This window comes from Pseudorca crassidens, chromosome 2 (assembly GCF_039906515.1).
Source record: "Pseudorca crassidens isolate mPseCra1 chromosome 2, mPseCra1.hap1, whole genome shotgun sequence".
In the NCBI taxonomy this organism is placed as follows: domain Eukaryota; kingdom Metazoa; phylum Chordata; class Mammalia; order Artiodactyla; family Delphinidae; genus Pseudorca; species Pseudorca crassidens.
The window spans coordinates 109103812-109130101 of NC_090297.1; the positions used below are offsets into that span (position 1 = coordinate 109103812).

The window sequence follows — 26290 nt, forward strand, 5'->3', positions numbered from 1 at the left end:
CACCTGGCCCAGCATCAGGCAGGGGAAAGGAGTGGCTGGCAGAGCATCCTGGCATCAGGAGGGGACAAGGGAAGAGACGGGAGGAACAGAGTTTGGAGGCTTGAGGAGAAACAGGATAGGTGATGGGAAGGGGGCTAGCATTTATCGATCACCTTCTGTGTGCTGGGCCCTTTGCCGGTCACTTTATGTAAATCCGTGATTTTCTCCAATCCTCCCAACATCCACCATGAGGCCGGCATAGTTGCTCCAGATAACTATGTGATGCTTATAAGGTAAGTGATGCTCAAAGATAGTCATGAGTTGCCCAAGGGCTTGCACGAGGACAATAAGTGGCTGAGCTGTGATTTGAACCCAGGTCTCTGTGAGTTCAGAATCATGCGCTTTCTACTTGACCAAGACAGGTGACAGGAACAGGGGAAGTGGGGAGGGGAGAGATGAAGACGGGATGGCTTATTCGGGGGATGGTGCCTCTTCTACAGGATGAGGTCAGACTCATCTCCATGGTTCCTGGGTTCCTTGAGGCCTCTGCTTGCTTAGCCTCTGCCCTATGCTGCCCTTTGCTGCCCTTCCCTAGAGTTCCCTGGCTCCCTGGTGCCTCCACATCCTCCTGGTCTGCTGGGGCTGTGGGCAGGCCTGGAGGAGTGTGCTGAGGCAGAGGAGCCATGGGACAGGAGGGGAGCCACGTTGCACTGCACTAGTTGCGGGAAGGAGACCCCCCCAGACTGGGCAGACCCACGCTGAGGAAGGGCTCTGTGGAGAGCTACAGGATACTGCTTCCGCGGGACCCGGATGCCACTAATCTCCTGCACAGACTCGGCCCAGAGTTTGATTAGCTGGGCCTGGCTCTCCTGCTTACCCAACAGGCCGGCTGGCCAGAGGCCAGGCTGCAGTGGGGAGGCTCCCTGGCACCTCCTCCGGCTCTCACTCCCAGCTGGTAAACAGCAGCGCAGGAGCCAGCCACGCCTCAGCCTCGTGACTGCAGCCCACTCCTCCCCGGTGCACGTGGCATCTGGCGTGGAGAGGGCAGGCAGCTGTCCCTTCCCTCACCTGCCCTCCCACCTCACCATCCTGCGCTCGTGCCCCACCCTGGAACCGCACGCTCCGCTACCATCAACACCTCCGTTCCTGGGTAGCTCCCAGAGACTCCGGAGGGCTGCAGCTTACGGGACAAAGGTTAGAAGTAGAAAAGGACTTTCCAGCTCCCAGGATGGTTGACAAGGGTGCAGGGAGTGAGGAAGAGTGGAGTGGAAACTTTTGGGGACCTTCCTGTACCGAGAGTCTGAGGGCGTGTGTCTGTTCCTCTGAGACTCTGATTATCCCCGTGTCCTTTTGGTAAATGCATGGCCCACGCGTCTGTGTATACTTCTCTGCACAGAACAGGATGTTGGTCTGTTTTGGGGCTCAGCCCCTTGGGCAAGCTTGGAGTAAGAAGTAAAGCTCTCTAAAGCACCACCCAGGCCAGTGCCCAGCAGACAAGTAGAGCCAGCAAGAGGCAGAAGGGCAGGGTGCAGGGGCTGCCGGGGCAGAGTGTTGCTCTGCTGTCCCCTTCCCTGCCCACGATTGGCTTTGCTTCCTCTCGGTATCCTCTCTCTGTGTCTCTGCCTGCCAACCCCTCCGTGCCTATGGCTCTTCTGTTTTCTGTGCCTCGGTAGCTCATCCCTCTTTCTGTTTTCTCCTTTTTCAGCCTCTCTTCCTCTGTGACTCTGGGTCCCTCAGGATCCTTCTTGACCTACCAAGCATGGGCATGGAATAGAGGCCGTGCAGAGTGCCTGGGGATGGGCACTTGGCCCTGGCATCGTGCCAGGCAGCCCTGCCCACCCCAGATACGGTAGGTCTGGCTGCCTCTCTCAGCCGTGCCACTTCGTGCCACTGTGTAAGGTGGGGAGGAAGTGACTGGTGGTTGGGAAGACAGGGTCCTGGCTCTAGGCCTAAGCTAGTCTCATGCTTCCCAGCATATCTCTATGCCTTCCTTACCCTAAGCATGGATGGCTGGTGTTCTTTCTCCCTGGGGCAAGTAGGTACCCTGATCATCGTTTTGGGAAGTCCCCCCCTCATGCCTACACTTCCTCCCTCCTGCTCTAATCACAGATTCTTTTCCGGAGGAATCAGTCCTTTCAGAGCAGGGCAGTGGTTATTTCCTCCCCAAATACATTCTCACATTCTTATGCAAGGAAGAGGCTGATAGGGATCAGAGAATCAATTCACCCACCACGTGCCCAAGTTCCCTTATCAGGGGAATCTGAACGCCAGGGGCAAGCAGCCTGGGGGTGTGGAGGGTGGTGGTGGTGGCTTGGAACTGGGGAGCAGTCACCAACTTCTTCTTCCCTTCCTTTCCACCCCCTAGACCACAGAAACCACTTAAAGCTCGTGCAAGCCTGCCCCTCCTGGGAGGGCGTGGGGTGTAAAGGTGGAAAGTTTGTGGGGCCTGGGCGGACTGCATGCCACATACCACCTCAGCTCCATCCTTCGAGGGCCACCCACTCTGGGAGGCCTGATCCAGTGGTTAAGAGTACCTTCCTATGTGTCCTTTCTAAGAGGTCCATGCCTGGGGGAGACCTCAACCCACCGGAGGGACTCAGGGAGGGGGCACAGTCCCCTCAGCCATTAAAAAAAAGGACATCTCCAGCTCTATAAACATCTGTAGATCTCACAGTCACCACCCCTCCCCTTTCCTGTTACAAAGGCCACTGTGGGTGGAGGGACCAGTGGGAGTTTGACCTCAGCTCCTGGCCCTGAACTCTCCGTGTGACCCTGCCTGTGGCACTCATCTGTCAATTAACATCTGTGGTCATTTAGACTTGGACGTTGCAAGGAGGGTTGAAAAGCAGGAGCTCTGATTTTTGGAGCCGAAAGACGGGTAAGAATGTAGCCTACTATTAGTCCTCAATTACCACATTATTAAAAAGGGGACAGTAATATCTGTCCAGACTTGTGTCTGTGAACATGCTTTGAGGCCAGAGCAGTCTGCACACAGGAGGGGTTCTTACGACCTTATTTGCCCCAGGGCATGCTTCTGTGGCTTTAGTTTAGCCTGGAAGTTCCTCCAGGGACATTGTGGTCCCCATGGGGGGGTGGGGAGGGGGAGGGTCACAGCTGTGGATACTGAGCGAACTGCTCCTGACTGGAGTGGACTTGAATTCTCACCTTGTGAGCCTCCTCTGAATGGCAGGTGAGGTAGGAGGTCTGGATGGAGCCACAGTCCTAAAACTTCCCTGCAGTCAGGGCTGATCCTCAGGCAAGTTTACTTAACCTCTCTGATCTATCTTCTCTGTAAAATGGTAACAGTAGCCGCCTTACTGAGTGGTTGCAATGATTAACTGGCATAACAATAAAGTACAGAACCTACTGGTACAAAGTACTGTGGTTAAAAAGCAATGTTTCGGTCCCTCCCGCCCTCTTTCCATTCTTACAATCTTCCTTTCTTCTCTTTGTCTGACTCCCTTCCTAATCTCTCTCCTGCTTTATTTTTCTCTAGAACATATTACCAGGTGACGTTTCTACATTTTACTTATTCATTTTGTAAATTGTCTGATACCCGTGTCTGTTTTTTGTTTTGTTGTTTTGTTTTTTGCGGTACGCGGGCCTCTCACTGCTGTGGCCCCTTCCGTTGCGGAGCACAGGCTCTGGATGCGCAGGCCCAGCGGCCATAGCTCACGGGCCCAGCCGCTCCGTGGCATGTGGGATCTTCCCGGACCGGGGCACGAACCCGTGTCCCCTGCATCGGCAGGCGGACTCTCAACCACTGAGCCACCAGGGAAGCCCCCCGTGTCTGTTTTGATCACTGCTGTATCCAATGCCCAGAACCTCCTGGCCTTCCCTAAGTATTTGTTGAAGGACTGCATGAATGAAGGGTAAATGGCCTCTACTTCTCTTTCCAGCTGCTTTCAAATGGGCGTCAAATCCAATTACTCACCAAAGGTTGTTAGGGAAGGATTTGGGACTGAAGTAGGACAGTACTAGGGATGGAGCTGGATCTATGGGTGGACTTCACAGGCTGAAAAGATCGGAGAGCTGTCATCCTGGGGAAGGAAGTGACCTGACTGGGAAGTGGCAGCTGGCACTTAGGGATATTATAGTGAGGTGATTAAGAACCCAGAGTCTAAGGCCAGACTGTCTGGGTTTGAATCCTAGTTCTACCCCTCACTGGATGAGTAAAACCCAAGGTCACACTGGATAAAAATATTAGCAATAGTACTTAACCCTCAATGGGGTTGGTGGCAAGTTGTTGGAACGGTTCCTTGCATGGCGATTATCTTGGCGCAGCTGTTAGCACCTAATATTATTTGATCAATGCTACCATCTAGTGGACATCTGGAGCAAGAGTTCCCTGGTCTGGGGGGTTGAGGGTGGGGTGGGGAGGGACCTAATCAGGGGAGGGAGAAGGAACCGAGGGGTGCTCTGAATGCAAGTGTGTGTGTGTGTGTGTGTGTGTGTGTGTGTGTGTGTGTGTGTGTGTGTGTGTGATGTTAGCATTACACATGCTGAGGTTTATCTAGATCCAGCAGGCAGGCTTGGCCCTGGTTAGGGCCACCGGGCAAAATGAGAAAGCGGGGAGGGAGAAAGAAGTTGGGTTGGCACAGCGCCTCCCTTCCTCCCTCCCTCTCCCCCTCCCTTCTTTCCTCCTCCAAGCCTGGCCTGAGCCAAGAGGAACCAGCTCCAGGGAAGGTGGGGGAGAGAGAAGAAGGTCACTGCTGACGTCAGGGACATTCAGGTAGGAGGTAAACACAATGTGACCTACATTTATCCATTTTCCACATTCTGCCCCTACTCACTGGGGTAGCGTTTTCTGGGCACCCCTGAGAACAGTTCTCACAGTCCAGTGGGACCCCCTCTTCCCCCAGGACCTCAATCCCTGGGACATTCTATCTTGGTCTTTCATTACCAAGCACTGTTCTAGCTCCTGGCTCCAGCTTTACCCCCAAGGGTGGCACAGGTGTGGAAGGGGCAGGCAAGAGAGAGGACACCTAAAGGCATAGTATGCTAGTCTTACATCCACTGACTCACTCCCAAGACACGGAAATTTCATGTCTCTTCAGAACAGATGGGGGGGTGGGTAGATGGGTGGGGTAGTGCTGCTTTCCCCTGTGCAGCCCCAAGGAACCCCCAGCGGAAGGTGGCTTTTGTTGGTTTCAGTCACAGAGTTTTTTTCTGGAGTCACTCAGTGATTGGAGGGCCCCCTGAAGGGGTAGGGACCTGGTTGAACAGGGAACCTAGAACCTACTCAGGCCAGACCTACTGAACTAGTGTCAGGGTCTCTCAGGAATGGAGCCCAGGATTCTTTCTGCATGTTTACCAAGCTCATCCAGGATTCCTGATGTCTGGTTATTGTGATGCTCATTCAAGTTTGAGAACCACTGCTTAAGGTCTGCTCCAAATCAGACAACTGAATGAGCTTTCTCCATCCCGTGTACGGCCAGGGCAGAGGGAGGAAGGTAGGCTGCAGATCTGAGAGCGTAGGGTGCCAACAAGTGGGAGAGATACCGCCAGAGACAAACAGATATTTTATTAGCAAAAATAAATACATGCCGGGCAGATGGAAAGAATGAGGACTGCAGACCCGCTGGAGACCTCCTGAGGAAGAGGCAGTCTCTCAGGCTACAGGCTGAGATGGGCAGGCGCCAGGGAGGCTCCGGGACCTAGCCCACCATTTAGGGTGGGCAGCAGGGCAATCAGGGGCGTCTCACACTCCCCCAGCAGCACGTCCCTGCGGAAGCCTGCTCCCCTGTCCAGCACCTTGGCCCTCAGACTGTGGGCGGCCAGGTCAGGCGGGCCGAGCCCGTCGAAGAAAAAGTCCTCATTGAAGATGGGGTTGGCGCTGCATTTGACCACGCGGCTCCGCTGGCCCCGCGCCCGGGCGCGCGTTCGCAGCCTCAGCACCACGCAGCAGCCGCCGCCGCCGCTCCCGGGGCCGGCCCGCGACCCGGGCAGGCCCTCGGCGCTCACCAGGCGCAGCCGCAGCCGCCCGGGCCAGGCCTGGTACTCGGCGGATAGCCGCAGCTGCCCGCCCAGGGGCTCGAGGCGCAGCACGCTCTCCTTGGCCGGCCGCAGCTGGCGGCACAAGAAGTCGAGGTGGAAGAGCGGCCGAGTGGGCGGCCCCGCTCGGCGCGGCGCGTACGGGCTGGTGTCGGCCGAGCTCGCCTCCTCTGGGGACAGCGAGCGCGGCCTGGGCGGCCGGGGCCGGCCGGGGCCTGGCCGCGGCGAGCCAAAGGGCGACGAGTCGGGCGACGAGGCCGTGTCGCTGTCGGGGGCCCGGCAGAGGCGCAGGTCCGGGGAGGAGACGTGCAGCCTGAACTGCGCAGGGGGCAGCCCCCCGGCCGGGGCGGGCGGCGGCGAGTGGAACAGGGACTCGCGCCGGCGCGTGTGTGGGCTCTCGGGCAGGAAGGCCCAACCTTCGCGGCCTGCCAAGTGCGGCAGCGAACAGGCCTCGGGGAGGCCGCGCCCGTCCACGTCGCGCCCGCTGAGGGGCTCGGCGCCGCCTGGGTCGGGGAGCCGAGGCGGGATGAAGAACTGCGGAATGCGATCGGGGGTGAGGACGTTGGGGCAGGCGCGAGCCAGCGGGCACGGGGTGCGGCGCTTAGGAAACAGGCCGGCGGGCGCCCACCGGGCCCTGGGCTGCGCGGCCCCCACCCAGTAGCCAGCTTTCTCCAAGAGCCACATGCGGTGGGGTGGGGGGGCTGAAAGTCCGAGTTCCACGAGGCCGAGAGGGTCCAAACCCAGCGTCTCAGGTGGAGGCCTGTACAAGGAAAGAAGGAAAGCCCAAGGTGGGTGATGCTGCAAACGAGCATCTGGTCTGCCGCCGTGCCCTTCTTTACGGGCCCACGGGGTGCACAAGCCCCTGTTTGAGCGGGGTGGGGGGAGGATGGGGAGGGACAAAGGGCGGCAAAGTCGGGGGGTCCAGGGAGAAATAGAGGGAGCCCAGGGCTAGACAGTAACATTTTCGGATCAGGCCTCGGACATCCGAGTACACAGGCTCTCCCATTGCTCCCGCTGGTACTGAAGATGTACACCCACTTCAGAGTTAGAAGGCCTTACATACCCACTAGGAGAATAGAGTAACACCCTCATTAACAAAAGGTCTGTAGCCGCAGACACCGACCCGGGTTCGGAACCCCCGCTCCTATACACTCTCCCCCTGAAGAGACACCGCGGCCCTTGGAGGGTTCACCCCCTTCTCTCATGCCCAATCCAGAAGACTAAGGCTCTCCCCCAGTGTCTGATCTGGCGCCCCTTGGGACTACCCCCCTTTCCCCAGCACCCCATCCCCGCAGGCTGCATTCCCGGGCGGCACCGCAAGCTTCTCCAGGCTGAGCCATCCTTCGGCCCTAGCCACACCTGCCTCCTCTCGCGCCTCCTTCGCCTTCCCGAGCCGTTCCAGGCCAGAAGCAGACTCGCTGCACACTTGGCTGCTGCTGCCCTGCGAGCGAGCACTTAGGGCCGGTTCAAGGAGACGCACCTCTCGGGAGCACAGAATCCCACCCCTCCTAAAGCCCTGACTGTCCCGCTCCCTGCGTCCCAGCCCTACCGCATCCCGAGTTCTGCCGCGAGGGCCCAGCCGTTGGGCCGCCCCTCCCACTCCCCACTCCCTTTCTCCCTAGGAAACCAGTGAACACAAAGACAGCATTGATCCTCTGCCACCCCCTGAGCTGACTCCGGGAGGCCCCGCCGCCAGCGCGCGCTTACCGCACCCCCTCGCCGCACCTCAGGGAGCGCGAGGTTCCGACTTTCTGCCTGGGAGTCTGAGCCCACGGCAGCAGGCTCGGTCAGGCGCCCGGAGTGCAGGCCTCACTGGTGGGCCGCCTCTGGGTCCTGGCCTCTGGCCAGGAGGCGTTCAGAGCCCCGGGGTGGGGGAGCAGCTTCCTCTCCAGCTTGCTACCCCAGCCCAGTCCCGGGAAGAGCTGGCAGGGGCCTCCGTTGCCTACGTACAACCTCTTTTCCTGGATAAACACAGTTCTGTCTTTGCGGCCGTCAGGCCGGCCTTCTTAACTCCTCCCTTCAGGTTGCTAGCAGCAGGCCAGTCCTGTGCCCTGGGGCCTTCTCTGGCTGGGCCCTGACTGCTTGGGAGTTGGGGAGGGCTGCAGTGAAAAGGGAGACAGCCATTAGTGGGCAGTGGCCTCCATCCCTTAATGCTACGCTGGCCCCACCCAGCCCTCCTAGGTGAAAGCCACAGGCACTGCGACACAAATGGTAACTTCTGCAAAGCCCTCCTTGCTGGAATCCTGCCTTGGCCCCCGTTGTTCAGTTCTGGAGACATCCCAGTTGCTCCCAGACAGAGTGATTTGTACTGACTGGTTCTCTCAATTACACTGGACCAGGGAAAAGGGACCAAGCTTGAAATTTCTGGACATAGAGACACTGAGGACAGAGCTGTTTCCATCAGTGAGTCAAGGTCAGGCTGTGTCCACCCACCGCCCCCATCCTTGTCAGAAGTGTGTTAAACTGTAAACATGGAGGATGTCTCCCCCTTCCTTCCCCTCCTTGAAGGCAGATCCTAGGAGACACAGGCCACCACTGACAAGATGAGACCATCAGCTGTATTCCAGGCACACTCACTATCCTTCATTCACTCCTTAGGATGTTTGCATAAGCTATTTCCTCTTCTAGGACCACTTCCCCTTCACCCTTCAGATCTGGAGGCCCTCACTGACATGCTCCCGTTGAAATTAGGGGGTTCTCTTGTCTACTTTCACAGCATCCCATACTTTTCCTTTATGGTACTGTTCACAGTTTTGTTTTGTTTTTTTCTGTGATTTATTTCTGTGACTATTTAATGTCCTCCTCCCTTAGCAGACTGTAAGCATCACAAAGACAGTGCTTAGAACAAGGCAGGTGCTCAAGCAGGATCGTTGAATGGATGAATGATATTAAACAGAATTGTGTCTGAATTAGTTCATTTATCCCTTCATGGTGCTAGGTGCTGGGGAGACACAGAATGGGGAAGCAGACAGGCAATAATGACAGCAACAAGACAAATTGTGAAACTCAGGAAACAAGATGATTATTCTGACATCTGACACTTGAGGGTTTGGGGGGAGCAAATGTTTCTTTTGTGGAGATCCCTGGTGGCACGCAGACCCTCCAGTCCTGTGGCTGCTGACTCAGCTCAGCCCTGGTGTCATTTCTGGGGAGGGTGGTCTGTGTGGAGTGCTGCAGCCGAGAACTCACAGCTGTGGCATCAGTCAGGTGGGTTGGGGATCTGAGCTCTGGGACTTACTAGCTGTGTGACCTCTGGCCTGTAACTTAATCTCTCTGGGGTTCACCTTTCCCATCTGAAAAATGGAGAGAAAATACCTAACTCTCAGAGTTGGCATGAAGATTAAACAAGATCACACATGCGCATCAGTTAGGCTGACTTCTGCTAAAAGTACATGAAAAGAGAAACCCCACTTCAATCTGACTTGACAATAAGGACATTTTTGTCTTCTATGATAAGCAGTCCAGAGGAAGGGTAGGGTTTAAGGAAGTTTGATTCTGTGGTTTCATTCATTCGTTCATTCATCCATAGTTATTGACTACCTACTATGTGCCAGGCACTGTATACTGCACTCTGGGGATATAGCAGTGAGAAAACAGAGAAATCTTCTGGCTAGATACTTTAGTGGGGGAAGAAGGACCACAGACAAAAATAACTGAGTAAAAAATACAGTTTATTAGATGGAAATCACTGTTGGGGAAAAAAATTAAATTAGGGGAGGATCATAGAGGGTGTCAGGAGAGCATGCAATTTTACATAGTGTGGTCAAAGATGGCCACCTTGAGAATGTAACATTTCAATAGCGATATGAAGGAAGGAGGAAGGATATCAGAGGGAAAAGCATTCTAGGCAGAAGCAATGGAAATGCAAAGGCCCTGAGGCAGAAGTATGCCTGGAGTGTTCAAGGAGGCGAAGAGGCCAGTGTAGCTGGAACAGAAGGAGTGATGGGGAGGTGAGGTCAGAGAGAGCGGGGCCAGACTCTTTGGGGGCTTGTAGCATTTGTAACAATTTTAGCTTCTTCTTGTGGTGAGCTGAGGAGTGATATGACTTGACTTATGCATTAAAAGGGTTGCTCTGGTGGCTGCGTTGAGAATAGAATAAAAGGAGTAAGGCTGTAAGTAGGGAACTCATATAGGAGAATATTGAAATAATCTTGGCACAAGATGATTGGGGCATGGATCTGTGTTGCGGTAGTCAGTTTCTGGATATATTCTGTAGATAGAGTCAGTAGGATTCCCTGATGGATCCATCCCCATTTAAGAGAAAGAATTATCCAAGGTTCTTGGCCTAAACAACTGGAAGAATGGAGTTGCCATTTACTGAGAGGGGGAAATATCAGGGGCTCAGTTTTAGATCTATTAAACGAGGAGATGTCTGTTAGACATCTAGATGGAGATGTTGAGCAAGCAGTTGGATGTATGAATCCGGAGCTCAGAGGAGAGGCCCAGACTGGAAGTATAAATGTGGGCACCAAGAGAAATGTAGATGGAATTTAAAGTCACCAGATTTGATGAACTGAAGGTAGAAAAGAAAAAGGATCCAAAGACCGAGTCCTGAGTGCCCAACAGTTAGAGTGGGAGAGGAGGAGGAACCAGCTGTGCCAGATGCTGTGGGAAGGTCCGATAAAATAAGGACTGAGAGTTGACCATTAGATTTAGCCCTGCAGAGTCATTAGTGACTTTGCCAAGACCAGTTTCAATGGAGTGGTGAAGGCAAAAGCCTGATTGGAGTGGGCTTGAGAAAGAATAGAAGGAAGAGAGCAAAGACAACTCTCTGGAAGAGTTCGCTAAAAGAGTAGGGAGAAGTGGGGCAGTGGCCAGAGAGGGAGTAGCATCAAGAGAAAAAAATTTAAATGACAGAAATATGGTATGTTTGCTGATGGGAAAAATCAAATAGAAAAGGAAAACTGATAATGCAGAAGAGAGAAAGGAGAATATTTGGAGCAATATTGCCAAGTAGACTAGAAGAAATAGGTGTCATGCATAAGAAACAGAGCTAAGGGTGGTCCCCTGCCTGCTGTGTGAACAGTTCACCCACAGTTACTGGAGGGGAAGTAGAATAAATTGGTAGAGGTAGTAGGTGGAGAGGTGTGGTAGTGGGAGCTTGCTCTTTCTGAATACTTCTGATTTCTCAGTGAAACAGGAAGCAAGATCTTTAGCTGAGAGTGATGATGGGGGAGGAGGTGGTGCTAGGCATTTGAGTAGAGAGGACCAGGAAAGAAACAGTCGCCTAGGAAAGCAGGAGAGTGAATGATCTAGGAAACTGCAGGATGACTGCAGGGCAGTATTACGGGCCCACTTTAGGATAATGATCTAGGCTTTAAAGTGAGACCGGACAGCAAGTTTGTGTGGGTTTTCTCCAGCTGTGTTCAGCTGTGCAGTGCGCTGGGGAAAAATGGGCAGAGATTTGGATTTAGCCAGGGTTATGCTCAATCTTTGACAGTTCATTTTCCTCCTTTCTCTTGCCTTCCATTTCCTTCTCTTGGTGGATATTAAATTAAGGATGCACACAAGGGTGTACAGCAGTGGGATTGAAAACTGACCGCAGATAATCCACAACCTGGCTGTGTTAGTTGGGGTCTGGTGAGGAAAACAGCAGTTGTTAGATGGTTCAACAGAGGGAGTTTGACACAGGGAATTTGTTACCAAGGTGGTGGAAGAACAAAAAAGGCAAATAGGAAGATGAGGGCTGTCTAGCAGGATCTGTAACCATGGAGACACAGCCACTACTTGAGTTGCCTCCCAAAACAGAGAAGGGGAGAAATACCCTGACATCTCCTTACTTCCCACCTTCCAGTCTTCCACCAGCCTTCCAAAGCCAGATGACGAAGGAGACTGGGAAATGTATATTGCAGGCATTAGCCCTCTGCAGTCTAAGGCAGAGTAGGGGAAGGGTGGGGATCTGAGAGCCATCAAGCAAATGACTGACACACTGGGTAGCCAAACAATAAGACATCAGACCAGGAACTTGGAGATCACCTCATCTACTCTTTAGTTTTTATAGAGCAGGAAACAGACCCAAAGAGAAATGATGGCCGAACAGTAGCAGAGTTGAGACTAGAACCCAGATCTTCTATCTTAAAGAGCATGGTTCTTTCTTGTATCCCAGGGGTCTTCATAATTGAGCAGAGCTTCTCCCTTGAATGAGGGCCCAGGGTGTGGCCTCCGCACCTCTTCCAGCACCATTGCTGCCACTCAAGAACTATGTAGGTGGGCTTCCCTGGTGGCGCAGTGGTTTAAGAATCTGCCTGCCAATGCAGGGGACACGGGTTTGAGCCCTGGTCTGGGAAGATCCCACATGCCGCAGAGCAACTAAGCCCGAGCGTCACAACTACTGAGCCTGCGCTCTACAGCCGCAAGCCACAACTACTGAGCCCGCGTGCCACGACTACTGAAGCCCACGCGCCTAGAGCCCATGCTCTCAAACAAGAGAAGCCACCGCAGTGAGAAGCCCGTGCACTGAAACGAAGAGTAGCGCCCACTCGCTGCAACTAGAGAAAGCCTGCGTGCAGCAACGAAGACCCAATGCAGCCAAAAATAAATAAATAAAATAAATTTATTTAAAAAAAAAAGAAAAGGAAAAAGAACTATGTAGATGACCCAGGGCCTTGACCTCCTTTTTCTCGTCAGTGCCACTGTAGAGGGACACTTAGAGGACTGGGCAGTACAGAGTGCTTTCCTGGGTTCAAGCCAGATGAAGAGACACAGAGGGGACAGACCTTTCCTCCAGGTCAGCAGACAACTGCTACAAGACTCCCTGGGCTTTTCGGCTAAATTGTCCTGTGTCCTTGAGCGGTGGCCTCAGGCAGCATGACTTGGCCACCAATGCTCACTGTAGGTGCTAGCAGGTGATAGGGTTGGTGATATACTGTGTCTTGCAGCTCTGGCTCCTCACCCAGGACCTGTGATAAATGACTTAACTCTGTGGTCTTAGTTTCAGGAAGACCTTAGGGGCCCCTTTTTTAAGAGCTGGTATGAACTATTGGTGTCCCTTGCCGTCTGGAACTGGTTGGTCTTACAATTGCCTTATTCACTCTTTGGTTTCTCTTGGCACTTGATTCAGACATTTGGAGAACACATATCCTTCAAGCAGAATAAGCTGATTCGAGCAGAATAACCTGCCACATTTGCCTGGATGGCCTGTTGGATTCCACCCCATCTGCCTATGTAGTAGCTGTAATTCCAATGAATGCACTACACATGGAATTGGTTTTTAAAGTGTGGAGGCAGAAACTCCCCTTGTTTCTGCCTAGAAAGCTGCAATACTTGGCCTCCTGGGAGAAGAGAGGCATCTGTCAAAGCCCTCGACACTAGAGAAGTATTCCAGCAGCTGATGACCTCATTCCCCTTACCAAGATCCCTGCCTGCCCACTTGGCCTTCTCCAGTCAAGGCTGACACTCCCAGCCTGGCTGTGGGGCCTTGCCTGAGAGCCTCCTACCTCTGTAGATTTCCAGCTTTTGCCTGTTTCTGTTAGAAGCTGGCCCCAGTAGAGAAGTGACAGTGTGCATCCAACCTCTGCCATCCTCAACACATGACTTCCAAAGTCATCCTGGGTGTTGACATCCAGTTTCCAGACGAGAGAAGAGAGAAGCAAGCTGTACTTGAGTTTCCAAGTACCACTGTTTCGGTTTCCTTCGTTTACTTGACTGCATAGGAAGGATAGAATATATTTCCCTTCTTCTCTTGGGAGTGTTTAAATGAAGATTAGGTCCTTTTTGACCGTGAATAAGGGACAATATGTTTTTGGTATACACTGATTTAGACTCTGGGCTTAATAGGTTATCAAAGGCAATCGTGAAAGCACAGGAGAAAGAGTTTTTATGTGAGTATATGGGGGAGGGCATAGTTGGCTGCCACAAGATTTCTTGTTATGGCCTCTAGTAAGTCTCCCGTTTTTGGAGGGCACTGGATCAAGTGCCTTCAAATCCACGTCAACCAATCTTTTGCTCGTTATTGAAGACAGATGGCTTAGGAAGTGTGTGGTCTAGTTACTAGAAAGAGAACCTGATCCACCCACCTCTCCACCACTGCTGAATTTGGGTCCAACTCTCTGACCCTGTTCCATGCCACAAAAACTTCCTTCTCTCTGATCCCCTGAATCCCCAGCCCTAGTCTCAGGTCCTGGAATCTTAGCTGAGGCCTGAACTTGAACTCTTCACTTGTCAGGATGAGGGTTTGGACACAGACCCATCCCTCCTCTGCCTATCCTCCTTTCAAACTGAGGCAGTGGCTGCTAGCTACTTACCAAACCTATTTCTCTTTCTTCTACAACATAGAGTTACATCATATTTTCCAGTCAACCTCCCTTGCAGTTTGGTACGGTCTTGTGACAGAGGAAACACTTTGAAGTTTGGCCCCCTAAACCTCCCTTGTTATTCTCTCTTCTGGCAACTGGATGTCAACACCCAGGCTGACTTTGGAAATCATGTGTTGAATCATGCTTGTCAGTCAGGTTCCTGAATGACTGCCAGACACCAAAAATTGGACTTTGTGTGAGTGAAAAGTACAGTCTATTTAAGATACAGGTTAGATTATGGAGATGTAAAGGTTTATCTGTCTCAGCACTTGGCATTACCATACCTAATAATAAAATCCTTTATGACATGTCACTTGGAGCTCTCATTCTTTGGTAAAACTCCTCTAATCTTTGACCTCTCCCTGGACATCCCCTCCACCTACTGGGCTTGATGGAATCCTGCCTGTCCCTGTGGAAGCTGCTCAGTTTCCCACCCCTGTCCTCTGCAGGCCCAGAGGAGGTACAGTCTTCTCCTGGGTGGCCATTGCCTCCTCCAGTCCATTGTTCTTCCCCCTCACATCAAACCTTTCCTCCTTAGAAATGGGCACCCCTTCCTCCGGACCTCTTTCCCCACTGATGGCCTTGCCTCCTATTTCACTGAGGAAGTCGAGGTGCTCTGGGATAGATCCCGGCAACTTTCCATCCTGCTCTGCATGCCCCACTTCTTCCTTTTGGTCTCAGAGTCATGTTGATGCTGTCCCGTGACTCCTGTCTCCACTGTGCTCTTGATCTATCTCTAAGACCATAGAGCTGTTCTGCTGGAGGACACCTCTCTCTCTGCTAGGGTTTCAGCCTCTCTCCACTGGCTCCTTCCAAAACAATTTACAAATATACTCAAGTCTCTTTCCTTAAATAACATAACAGCAACAGCAACAACAAAATTCCTAGAAAGAGTCATCTAGCTTCACTCTGTCATTCCCATTCCGTCTTTCATCCACCATAATCTGGATTTTGTTCCCACCTCCTGGCAAAGAAGACCACCACCTTCCTCTCTGCCAAGTCGAAAGGCCTCTTTTTAGTTCCCATCTGCCTTGCCTTCTATTTAGCATTTGATACTGTTGACCTCGCCTTCTTAAGGATGGGCCATCCTGTCCTATTCTTAGCTTCCTTAGTGGGTTTTTTTTTTTTTTTTTTTGTGGTACGCGGGCCTCTCACTGTCGTGGCCTCTCCCATTGCAGAGCACAGGCTCCAGACGCGCAGGCTCAGCGGCCATGGCTCACGGGCCCAGCCGCTCCGCGGCATGTGGGATCTTCCCGGACCGGGGCACGAACCCGCGTCCCCTGCATCGGCAGGCGGACTCTCAACCACTGCGCCACCAGGGAAGCCCCCTTAGTGGGTGTTTGATTCTCTGCCCCAGCTTTAAGCCTTAATGTGACCAAAGGTTCTGTCTTTGACCCCTTTCCCTGTCCTTCCTTTCTCTCCCATCCTGTCACTTTCACACCCCTTGCCTCCTCTTCACTTTCATTCTGCATAATCCACTCCCAGGGATTCCATGTCAGTTTTGATACTGATGACTTACAAATCGAGTCAGTATGTCATCAGTTCTGAGTTCCAGATTACAATATCCAGGCTCCTGCTGGGGATCACCATGCGATGGGGGTTCCATGGGGTTCCATGCGTGTGAAACTGAGCTCATTATCTTCCCCCACCTCAAACCTGCTCCCCTGTATTCCCAATGATGCCACCTGGAACCACCAAGCTGGAAACTTGGAGTCATCCTTGAAGGCTCCCCTTCACAGATCCACTACATACAATTAGTGGCAAAGTTCTGTACTCTTTTGTTTGCAACATATTCCATATCTCTCATCTTCATGGCTTTGAACCATATCAGGTCCTTCCTATCTCTAGTTTGGAGCCCTGCAAGGGTCTCCTAACCAGTGCTCCCACCTTCAGTCTTGCTGACCTCTTATTGCCACCAGAGTCATCTTTTGAAAAAACAAAACTTTATGTCACTCCCAAACACTTTAAAGGCTCCCTATTGCCTACAAGACACAGTTCAAGCTCCATTGCAGGGTTTAAGGAGCCTTCCATGGCCTGCACCTGCCCTGACCCCTTCTCTTTCCCTAAACTCCTGCCCCACTCAACACCTTGCTGTTCTCCAAAGTTGCTGTGCTCTTTCATCCCTTAGTGCCTTTGCTCACAATAGTCCCTCTGTTTGGAATAATCCCCTGCCTGCCTGATGGATACCACTTAACTTCTGAGACTCCGTTCAAGCACAGCTTCCTCTAGAAAGCCTTCTTTGATCGCTTTCCTAGAGTAAAATTGACCGTCCCCCTCTCTTTGTGTCTGCACTGCACCCATAACCAGAGCCACGGTGGGGTGGGAGGAGCTGATGGGGCACTCTGCTCCCGGCCCACAGTTGTGCATCTCGAGGCCAGGGGCCCTGTCTTTCATCGCTGTGTGCTTGGTGCCTCACCCAGTGCCTGGTCCCTGGCAGATCTCAGTACATCGCTTCTATTGGTGCTGGATGGGAAGGTGGGTATGTGGAAGGTCCTGGAAGGATTTTCATTTCCAACTGCAGAAGGGTCTTGGACTGCGAACGGGGCTGTGAGACTTTATTTATGCAAAGGAAAGTGCCTTCTCCCTCACTTCACCAGTTACTTCCCGGACACCCCCCGCTGCTCTGGAGTGTTTCCCAGGTAGGCAAGGCGGTTGGCAGTAGGCTCTCCTGAAGGCACAGCGTGTAGTATTGAGATGAATCCTCTTCCAGCTGCAGCTGGAAGAAAGTACCTGCCAGAGAAGGGGGAGCCACGTGGCAGGAGCCAGAGCACGGATGGTAGGAGCTTGATGGGTTGCTCAGAGCACGTGCACCCAGTTACTCAGTACCTGGGTCCTCTCCTGTGGTACAGGTTGGGCCACTCATACATAGAAAAAAAAACCCTAGTTGGGTTTTCCCTCACTTTGTCTGTGTCTCCTGCAAGTACCCAACCCCACTCTAAAAAGCTGGACCCCGGCTTGGGACTGGATCCTTAACATTCCCCTTCTGTTTGTTCTGGGTGTCGGGGTGGCAGGACAGGGCCTGGGGCTGAGGCTCTCTCTACCTGAAGCTTTGGTGTAAATGGTCTGCTGGTCCGTGCTCTGGGCGACGCAGGATATGTAAAGCTTCTGGTCCTCAACCTTTTCCATGCCAACGTTCAGCACAGCCAGAGAGCCCATACGGATCAAGCTGGGAGAGGAGGCGGCTTAGCCCCTCCCTCACATGAACCCCTGGCCGCCATCCCTTTACCTCTCTGTCCCCCCATCCTTCTCTTCATCCCGCCCTGCCTCAAGGACTAAAGTGGTTCTCGGCTCAGGGCCCATCTGCCAGCGACCAGAATCTGACAGCAGAGGTTGCATTCCGGCCGGGAACCAGAGGACCGTGTGGCTGGGGAAGGAGAGTGACAGGCAGGACCTCTACACCTCAACTGCCACGCATGGCTGTCCCCTCAACGGCCAACACCCCAAGGATCCGTACTTACTTTTTGAACCTGATGTTGAGATTGTGTGTGAACAGCCCCTCTCCAGCCAGGTAAGCAGTTTTAGAGAAGGTCTCGTCTATCATGGCTGCCAGTGACCCTCCGTGGGCAAACCTAGTGGTGGGGGCAGGGGGCAAGGCCAGGGCTGGAACAACCCCACCTCCATCTTTCCCCAGGAATGGAAAGGAAACAGATCTGGATCCCGTCTGATCAAACCAGTCAAAATCAGCTGATTTGTCTTCCATGTCGCTACAGCATGTGTTAGCAACCACTGATACCATGATTTTATTTCACCGGGAAAAAACTTTTTTTGTTGTTAGAGTTAATGGAAAAACCTTTTTCAGATTCATCAGCTAATTACTGGCGGCAACTACCATAATTTGGAAAGGTGCACTCCTACAGGGAATGATAAAGCCCCTGAACTTTTGGGCTTTAGCCTCTAAACCATGACCTTGGGCCAGCTCTCACCTCACTAGTCACTATGGCCAGTGTTGAGCCCACATTTTCAAGATGGGTAAACGTGGAACTTAACTTAGGACCTATAAAGTGCTGACGAGATAGACCCCCGAGCAGTGCTGCCGGTGGAAAGCCGAGAGCCGGCTTCAGCAGGATGATGCCAACACTTGCTTTGTGTATATCACATAAAACTCTCATTCTCACTTGTGTAAGCTGACCTTCATGCCAAAGCTCCATTGCTGGTTAAGCTGGGGACAATAGAAAGGCACCCAGCTGGGGGCCATGCAACCACACCCACCTGGTTTGACTCCTTGCCTCCACGTTCACTACATGTTTGATCTTGTGTAAGTTGCTAAACCTTTCTGAGCTTTAGTTTTCTCAGTGTGAATTGTGAGTAAAAATAATTTCTATCTCATCAGATCAAATGAGGTAATGTTTACAAAACCTCATGTACGCTTCTTAGTCACCTCCCTTCTCCTATTGCTTGAAGGAGGGGAAGAGTTGTTGCCAAAGAACCCTAAGCCTGCTCTTCCCTCGTTGTCCTCACTGGCCAGGCAGGAGACCCATCCGCAAGTGTGTAGGTGCTTCAGGGTAGCTCTTGGTCAGCCAGAAGCCTACCCGGCCTCATTGCCTAGGGGCTGGGTGGGTACTTGTCAAGATAATAGAAAATACATATATTGGTCTCTGTCCTTGATTCCTGGCACAGAGCTCCTGAAACTCTCTATTTCCTGGGTGATAGGAGTGTCTTTTCTAATGAGGCAACTCCCGGCTGGTTGAGAGCTGGTCACCAGAAAGACCAAGCCATGATTGGAAGCTTGGAATTTTCAGCCCTGCCCCCCGCCCCTCCCCCAATTCTCTTGAGAAGAGAGAAGGGCTGAAAATGGAGTTAATGATTGATCATACCTATGTGTTGAAGCCTCCATAATAATTCCAATTAGTATGGGTCTCAGAGAGCTTCCAGGTTGGCGAACACATCCACACTAGAAGAGTGGCGCACCCCAACACCGCAGGGACGGGAGCTCCTGCGCTTGGGATTCTCCCAGACCTTACCTTATGGGTTTCTTCCACCTGGATGTTCATCCTTTAGCATATCTTTAATAAACTGGTAACTATAAGTGTTTCTCTGAGTTCTGTGAGTGGTTCTAGTAAATTAATCCAACCACAGGAGAGGGTTCTGGGAACCACCAACTGTAGCCAAATCAGACAGAAGTTGTGGGTAACCTGGGGACCTACACTTGCCATTGGCATCTAAAGAAGGGTGGGAGCTGTCTTGTGGGACTGAGACTTTAACCTGTGGGATCTGGCACTACCTCTAGGTAGACAGTGTCAGAATGGAGTTAAATTGTAGGACACCCAGCTGGCGTCACAGAGCATTGCTTGTTGTGGGGAAAAATCTGCGAACATTTGGTGACCAGAAGTGTCGGAAGGGAAGTGTTCTATATGAGAGTAAAGGAGACTCACAGGAAAGACAGACGTAGCAGGGAAGAACTGGGTTTTTCCTTACCCAGGAGATAGACTGAACTGGGTTTTTCTAATTTGGCGCTCATTTCTTCTCTGGACCCCCTCAGTCCTCTGGCTTCAGTGTTGGGTGGTCCTCTTCTGACTCCACGGCCCCACCTCCATGAGGCCCTAAATAAAGTCAGCCACACTCCATCCTATCCCTGCCTTCTTGGGGGTGTTCCTCTTCAGAAGGGAGGGGACCCATGGCCTGGGTAGAGCTCTGACCTAGTCCCCCAGTGTCTGCCTGCACTAGTGTGGAAATCAGTGTCCCCATGGAAGATACCTTAAGGATGGCCAAGGTGACAAAGGGCTGCAGTCTGAATCCATGGCCTGTAGAGGTGCTGACATCTATTAAGCTCTTTGAGTTCTGTTTAACTGCAACTGAGTCTCTCTCAGGCCTTGGGACCCTAAAGCTTCTCTTCCCCCTCCTCCCTCTTCTCCCTTGCAGGAATTCTGAAACCAACAATAGCATTCAGTGAGTGTCTAAAGCAGGAACAAGGATGGAGAAGGCAGACACCCGTGGACACGGTGACCCAGTATTCTCGGGCAAGAAGCTCAGGGCCAGCCTGATTTCCCTCGTGAATGTATTTATGTCCAGTGTGAGTTCTTTCCTGGGTCTATTGCCAGTTTGGAGGCAATGGAGTACAGTGGGAGAAGCAATGGACTTGGAGTCCCAGCTCCTGGATTAGAGACCTGGTCCTGACCTTGATGGCCTGTGCTACCTTGGGCAAGATAACTTACCTCTGTGTGCCTCGGTTTGCCCATGGATAGAAGGTGAAGTTTGGATAGATGGCCTGATAGCTATATTGTGCTTTATGGTTTATAAGCACATACATATAGGCCCATAATATCATATCTATCAGCTATTCTGGAAGGTAGATATTATTGCACCAAGATTTAGGTAAGGAGACCGAAGGCTAGAGGTTAAATTGCTTGCTCGGTATCTCCAAGCAAGCCTGACAGAGCAGGACTGGGAGCCTGACTCCTAATTCCAGATCCTGTCTTCTTCCAAGTCCAACACATCCTTCTCACAGTGGCTTCTAAGACCCCTTCTTACTGGAAAATTCCCAGACCTGAATAAGGAGGCTCTTTTTTATCTGCACAGTGGGGACTGGACCAGATGACAGAATATCCTTCCAAGTCTGTGAGACTGGAGCCCAGAGCTTCCCACTCCCAACCCAGCTCCTTAGAGAGAGGTACAGACCCCAGAGCCTGGTTGCACCCAATCCATCTCCTGACCCAAGCCCAGGAAGCAGCCAAAGATGTCCCCCAGTGGTCCTGCCTGTGGCCTTACCCTGGGGGCCCCTCCAGGTAGGGGCCTGGTTGGAAAAGACAGACAGACTTCTTCTTGGATGGGTGGAAAAAGATGACATACTCGTAGCCTTGTCCTTCCGTTTCGATACACCTGGTGAAGATGTGACAGTCACTTTTGTCTGGGGAGAGATGGGGAGTGACAGCTGAAGAAAGGAGTGTGTGAGGGCGGGGCCCAGTCAGGATGAAGGGCCAGTCGTTCAGCAGCATGGATGGAGCCTGGCCTCAGGTATAGGGTTGAGGAGAGAACCAGAGGACATACAGGCTCTGCTCTCAGGGAACCTTCAATTGGAGAGCAAGGTACGGACCTGTCCTCAGGGCCCTCGGTCTGAGGGGGACACAGCCCTGTCCTCAGGGAGCCCTGGGTATGTGGGGACACAGCTCTGTCCTCAGGGAGCCCTGGGTGTGTGGGGACACAGCTCTGTCCTCAGGGAGCCCTGGGTCTGTGGGGACACAGCCCTGTCCTCAGGGAGCCCTGAGTCTGTGGGGACACAGCCCTGTCCTCAGGGAGCCCTGAGTCTGTGGGGACACAGCCCTGTCCTCAGGGAGCCCTGGGTCTTGAGGAAGAAACACCCATGAAGTTCCCTGGCTGAGAATAGATGTAGGGTCGGGGCAGGTCAGACTTTAAGAGACCTTAAACATTGAAAATTAAAGTGTACGGCATTTAATTCACATATAATTCAAAATAACCATACTGAACAGAAAAATAAGTGCAGAAGAGGCCCCCAAAGTTCTGATTATTTTTCTCAAGGCGACTATAAGAACTATATCCTTTTTGGATGGAATCCAAAGTCTTCCAAAAATTTTGGTGCACCTGCTTTGTTTTTTCCCTTAACCCAATGTACCACCCATTCATCACTGGGCTGGAAGAACACATATGTGAATGAGAGAGACAAGTTAACACGCACGTGTGCTCACACACACGCACACGCAGAGAGATCAAAGTGGAAAACTCTATCACTCGGATCCATGGGTGTTTCGGGAGAGCCTCTGGGCCTAGCAGAGCAGGGATGGTGTGCGGAGGTCTGCAGTGGTCAAGGGAGAGTCCTCAGACCTTTGTGGGGTGGGCAGGAGGACTTGGGATAAGGCTTGAGAGTAAGGGAAGCAGCCCTGGTGAGAAGGCAGCGGGGCAGGGAGCTGAGTCAGCAGTTCTCCAGTGGGTGCACTCTGGGCTGGGAGCAGAGGTAGCTGCTAGGGTGTGCTCTCTTCCCCTGGGAGGAGGGGAGCCAGGGGCCTGAGAGGATGCTTTTCTCATCCACCTGCCTGGGGCTGCAGCGGGAGGGGCGGAGTTAGCAGAAAAAACTTCTGGCCGAGAACTGGCACAGAGCTTGTGAATTTCCTTTTTGAGCGACTCTGACCACAAGGAAGGGGGCTGGCTGATCTGACCCTGGTGGGCTGGGGTGCATGTGTGCCAATGGGCCCTCTGCGCCCAGGCCTTACCTGAGGAAACTGTTAACACTAATGGGAGCTTGAGCCCCTGGATGTGGTTTCTGTTGGACTTGAAGGAGGGCAGTCTGATCCAGCCATCGGCCTTAGTTTTCTCCAGAAATTTGTGGTACAGGTTCAGCATGTCTGGACACCAGCTGGCATTGGGGAGGGCATAATTCTTCAAATCTGTCTTCTCCTGACAGAATCTTGAGACCTGGGCAGGAAAAATCAGGGAGACTAGACAGCTTCCTGGGAGGTGGGCTGCTGCTTGGGCTTCGGGACCTGTAGGTAGTGTGCTCCTGGGTTCCTGGGCTCTTCAATCCCTTCTGCCAGTGTTGACTTGAAGGAAATGGCCCTTGGGGACTCCTGTGGGTGACCAGGGAAGGGGACACTAATGTGCAAAGGAAGGGAAGGAAAGGCATGGCGGCTGACAGAGGCATGCTGCTCTGTGGTGGCACATTAAAATTGTCCTCTTTTAAAGCCTGTGAGCTGTTCTTTGAGGCTGAGAACGGCTAGTATTAGCCCCACCTTGCAGATGGGGAAACTGAAGAAACACGGCTAAGCTTGCCAAACTTGTGAGTGTGCGAGCTGATGGTCAGACTAGAGCTCATCCTGAGACACTGTCTACCCTGGGGGTGTGACCACGGGTGAGGACCACTGTTATCACCCCCTCACTTCAGGGGCTACTCCAGCTCTGTCCATAGCCGTGGGCCTGCCCGGGGAAGGGGGGCTCCTTTGAAACCTGTTTTGGGTGCGGTACCTTCGGTGGGATGAGGAGGGGTCCTCTGTGATGCCGGATGCTCACGCACCAAACGCACCCATGGGCAGCCGGCCGCACGCAGGGTCCTTTGTCTGGGGGTGTCGCAACTCAGCTGCAACAGTCTGAGTTCCGTAGGAGGAAAGTGAGTGGTGGCCACACAAGATTCAGATCAGGTTGAAAGTAACCTGGTAGTCTTAGTTGTGGTTGTCTTAGTTGTTGGTTTCCTTTGCCAAATCAAATAGCTCCCAACAAACTGCTCACCTGCCCCGGCCACAATCTGGGAAGAGGAGATTTGGGGTGCTCCCTACACCCGCGGCCCCCAGGAGAAGGGCTGCCCATCTGGCTGAGTGGGGCACTCACTCACCAGGGAGTCCATGGAGGATCCGAATGCTGAGGCAGGGATGAACGTGGGCAGGATGTAGGGGCCGCCAGGAAGGGCTCCGTGGTGGCTAGGTCTTGCTGCCACCTGGAGGCCTCTTCTCATCATGGCTGAGCGCTGGGATCGGGTCGGCAGGGCTGCGGCAGCGAGGCGAGTGGTGCACTTTTTCGGCTGCACCTTGGGGCTGTCGGGGCCGCCACCTCTGAGAGAAGCCTCACTCTTTGTCACAAAGCTTTCATTAGCAAGCTGCCACCGCAGATGATTAGGCAAGGCTGGGCTGGTTTGATACAACACCCATAGATGCTTGGGGACTTTACCTGGTCCAGCGTCACCCCCCAACCCCAGCACTTGGGGAGGGGCAGATGCTGCTTGGGCATGAATGCATAGCAGGATTGGCCTGAGTTCAGAAAGAAATATTTATTAAAGGAGCAAAAAAGTACATAATGAAATCGTATAGCGTATATGAAACTTTGGAGAGTTGCCCCGGAGTTTTTCTGGGGAGAACTCAGGAATATTCCCAGAAAGATAAGGGAGGTCTAATCCTTGATTGGAGGCTACTGGTGGAGTGTCTGCGTGTGTTGGTGGAGTGTTTGTGGCAGGTGCTCTGCAGCAAGACTCTGAAACCTCTGGTATGATCCTGGGACTCAGAAAACCAACTCGCAGCCCTCAGCCACTCCCTTCTTCTATCTCATACAGAGGGCAGCCCAGGCAAGCCTCCCCCTGCTGGTCCCTGGTGAGGACAGGGTGGGGAGGCGTGGGGTGGGGTGGGGGGAGGCCTTGGAAGGGGAGGCCAGAAAATCATTCAGGGAGGGAGCAGCTTAGCAAGGGCATTCTGTGCTTTGGGAACCCCAGGGAGCGGGTGATGGCAGCAGACAATGCTGGGAGTGAGGCAGGGAGCGGGGCAGAGGAGGCTTTGCTGATGACGAGCCTGGAAAAGAGCCAGCTTTGAGTGGGGGAGTGGGGAGGAGTGTTCAGTGAGCATCTGCAAGGGTGCGTGGTATTTCTTGTACTGAATTAAAACTGCCAGTTTTCAACGAAAAGTCCCAGATTTTAATGCACTAGAATAAAGTGTGTTCTAAAGGTCAGAACTATGCAAAGATGAAATTATAATGATGATGATGATGAGTTTGGTAGGTTCTGAAAGATCTTACTGATTTAATATGGAAATTTAAAGACTTTATCCCACCTCCTGTAGTTAGCTGTCCTAGAAGACTAGGATATAAATATTTTCCTCATCTCTTGTCAAGGTTTGAAGGAAACTTCTTCAAGGACTGGGGGAACCCAGTTTTTTGGTTGATTTAGTCTCTGGGTCTAATCATAAATATTTGAGTTAGTTGTCAACATTTAAAAACAGGGAGTTGGGACTTCCCTAGTGGTCCAGTGGTTAAGAATCCACCTTCCAATGAGGGAGACGCGGGTTCCGTCCCTGGTCGGGGAACTAAGATCCCACATGCCATGGGGCAACTAAGCCCTCGCACCACAACTAGAGAGGAGCCTGTGTGCCACAACAAAAGATCCCACATGCCGCAACTGAGACCCAAAGCAGCCAAAAATAAATAAAATAAAATAAAATAAAACAGGGAGTTTCATACAAAGCAGAAGGCCAAGGACCTCCAGATAAGTGGAAAAATCTGGCAACAGGATCTTCATTCCTTTGCAGTAGCTGTGGAGAGGATGAGGATGCCCCGTGTCCTCTGGCTTGCCCCACCCTCCCCTGATACTGAGCATTCCTTCATTCCCTCTGCCAGCCTCTATGTGTGATACTTGATTTGGGAGATGGGACTCGAGGAGGAGACAGGAGTGAAAAGAGGAATCTTAGAAAGGGTAGACGGACTGAAGGGGAGGCTGAGGAAGAGGGAGTAGGGAGAAGGAGAGGGATCCACAGGGGGCCCCGGAGGCTGGAAGCTGATCCCAGGAAGGTTGTCCCAGGAGGAGGCAAGGGCTGTCATCCCAAGAAGAATCAGTAGCTGAGCCTGGGAAAGGAAATCCTTGTTTCATTGCCTGAGTTCATTGTCTGCTTCCTGACACAGAGCTCCTAAATCCCTTGAAGTTTCCTGGGTGACAGGAGTATCTTTTGTTCCAATGAGGTGACTCTGAGTGGACACCAGATAGCCTCAGGAGTGGGGGTGGTCACCAGAAAGACCAAGCCATGATTAGAAGCTTGGGATTTTCAATCTCACCTCCCATCCTTCAGGAAGGGGAGGGGGTTGGAGACTGACTTAATGATCCATCATCCCAACGTGATGAAGCCTCCATAAAAATCCCAAAATTTAAAAAAATTCCGGGTTGGCACACCCCACCTCCATGGGGACAGAAATTCCTGCGCTCAGGATCCTCCCAGGCCTTGCCCTATGTATCTCTTCATCTGACTGTTCATGTGTATCTTTTATCATACCCTTCATTAAATCGTAAGCTGGTAAACGTAAGTAAGTGTTTCTCTGAGTTTGGTGAACTGTTCTAGCCAACAATCAAATCCAAGGAGAGGAGGGCTCATGGAACCTCTGATTTGTAGCCAAGTCAGACAGAAGTTGTGGGTACCTTGGTGACCTATTACTTGCGACTGGCATTTGAAGTGGGGCACAGTCTCGTGGGACTGAGCCTTTAACCAGTGGGGTCTGCACTAACTTTGGTTAGTGTAAGAATTGAATTATAGGGCATCCAACTGGTGTTGCAGAGAATTGCTTGGTGTGGAGGAAAACCCCACACATCTGACATCAGAGGTGTGTGTGAAAGT

At 52.4% G+C, this 26290-nt stretch overlaps 2 protein-coding genes and 2 long non-coding RNA genes across 4 annotated transcripts in view; 2 read left to right on the forward strand and 2 right to left on the reverse strand.

The window, feature by feature from the left end:
* LOC137219359 (uncharacterized) overlaps window positions 1-26290 on the forward strand; it is an 88139-nt gene that overhangs the window by 36675 nt on the left and 25174 nt on the right. The gene's annotated exons all lie outside the window — the stretch shown is intronic.
* Window positions 22-3036, forward strand: LOC137219358 (uncharacterized). The gene is made up of 3 exons (XR_010941082.1): window positions 22-1173; window positions 1685-1828; window positions 2684-3036. It is a non-coding gene; the product is annotated as an uncharacterized lncRNA (long non-coding RNA).
* On the reverse strand, window positions 5494-6728 carry C2CD4D (C2 calcium dependent domain containing 4D). The gene has a single exon (XM_067713610.1). It carries the CDS (start codon window positions 6655-6657, stop codon window positions 5596-5598), a length of 1062 nt encoding a protein of 353 aa, XP_067569711.1. The 5' UTR covers window positions 6658-6728; the 3' UTR covers window positions 5494-5595.
* THEM5 (thioesterase superfamily member 5) lies at window positions 6809-23807 on the reverse strand. The gene is made up of 9 exons (XM_067716118.1): window positions 23542-23807; window positions 22430-22631; window positions 20973-21111; window positions 17726-17836; window positions 17309-17433; window positions 16869-16997; window positions 7681-7736; window positions 7333-7414; window positions 6809-6993 (listed from the first exon to the last, which is right to left on the reverse strand). Exons 1-9 carry the CDS (start codon window positions 23662-23664, stop codon window positions 6809-6811), a joined length of 1152 nt encoding a protein of 383 aa, XP_067572219.1. The 5' UTR covers window positions 23665-23807.

Excerpts from the sequence above, each read along its gene's own strand:
- C2CD4D (XM_067713610.1), bottom strand. The coding sequence starts at position 6,657 with ATGTGGCTCTTGGAGAAAGCTGGCTACTGGGTGGGGGCCGCGCAGCCC.
- THEM5 (XM_067716118.1), bottom strand. The coding sequence starts at position 23,664 with ATGATGAGAAGAGGCCTCCAGGTGGCAGCAAGACCTAGCCACCACGGA. Across the intron at positions 21,112-22,429 it reads AGTGTTAACAGTTTCCTCAG|ACAAAAGTGACTGTCACATC; the intron begins GTAAGGCCTGGG and ends ATCTCTCCCCAG. Across the intron at positions 7,415-7,680 it reads AGGTGCGGCGAGGGGGTGCG|GGCAGCAGCAGCCAAGTGTG; the intron begins GTAAGCGCGCGC and ends GCTCGCTCGCAG.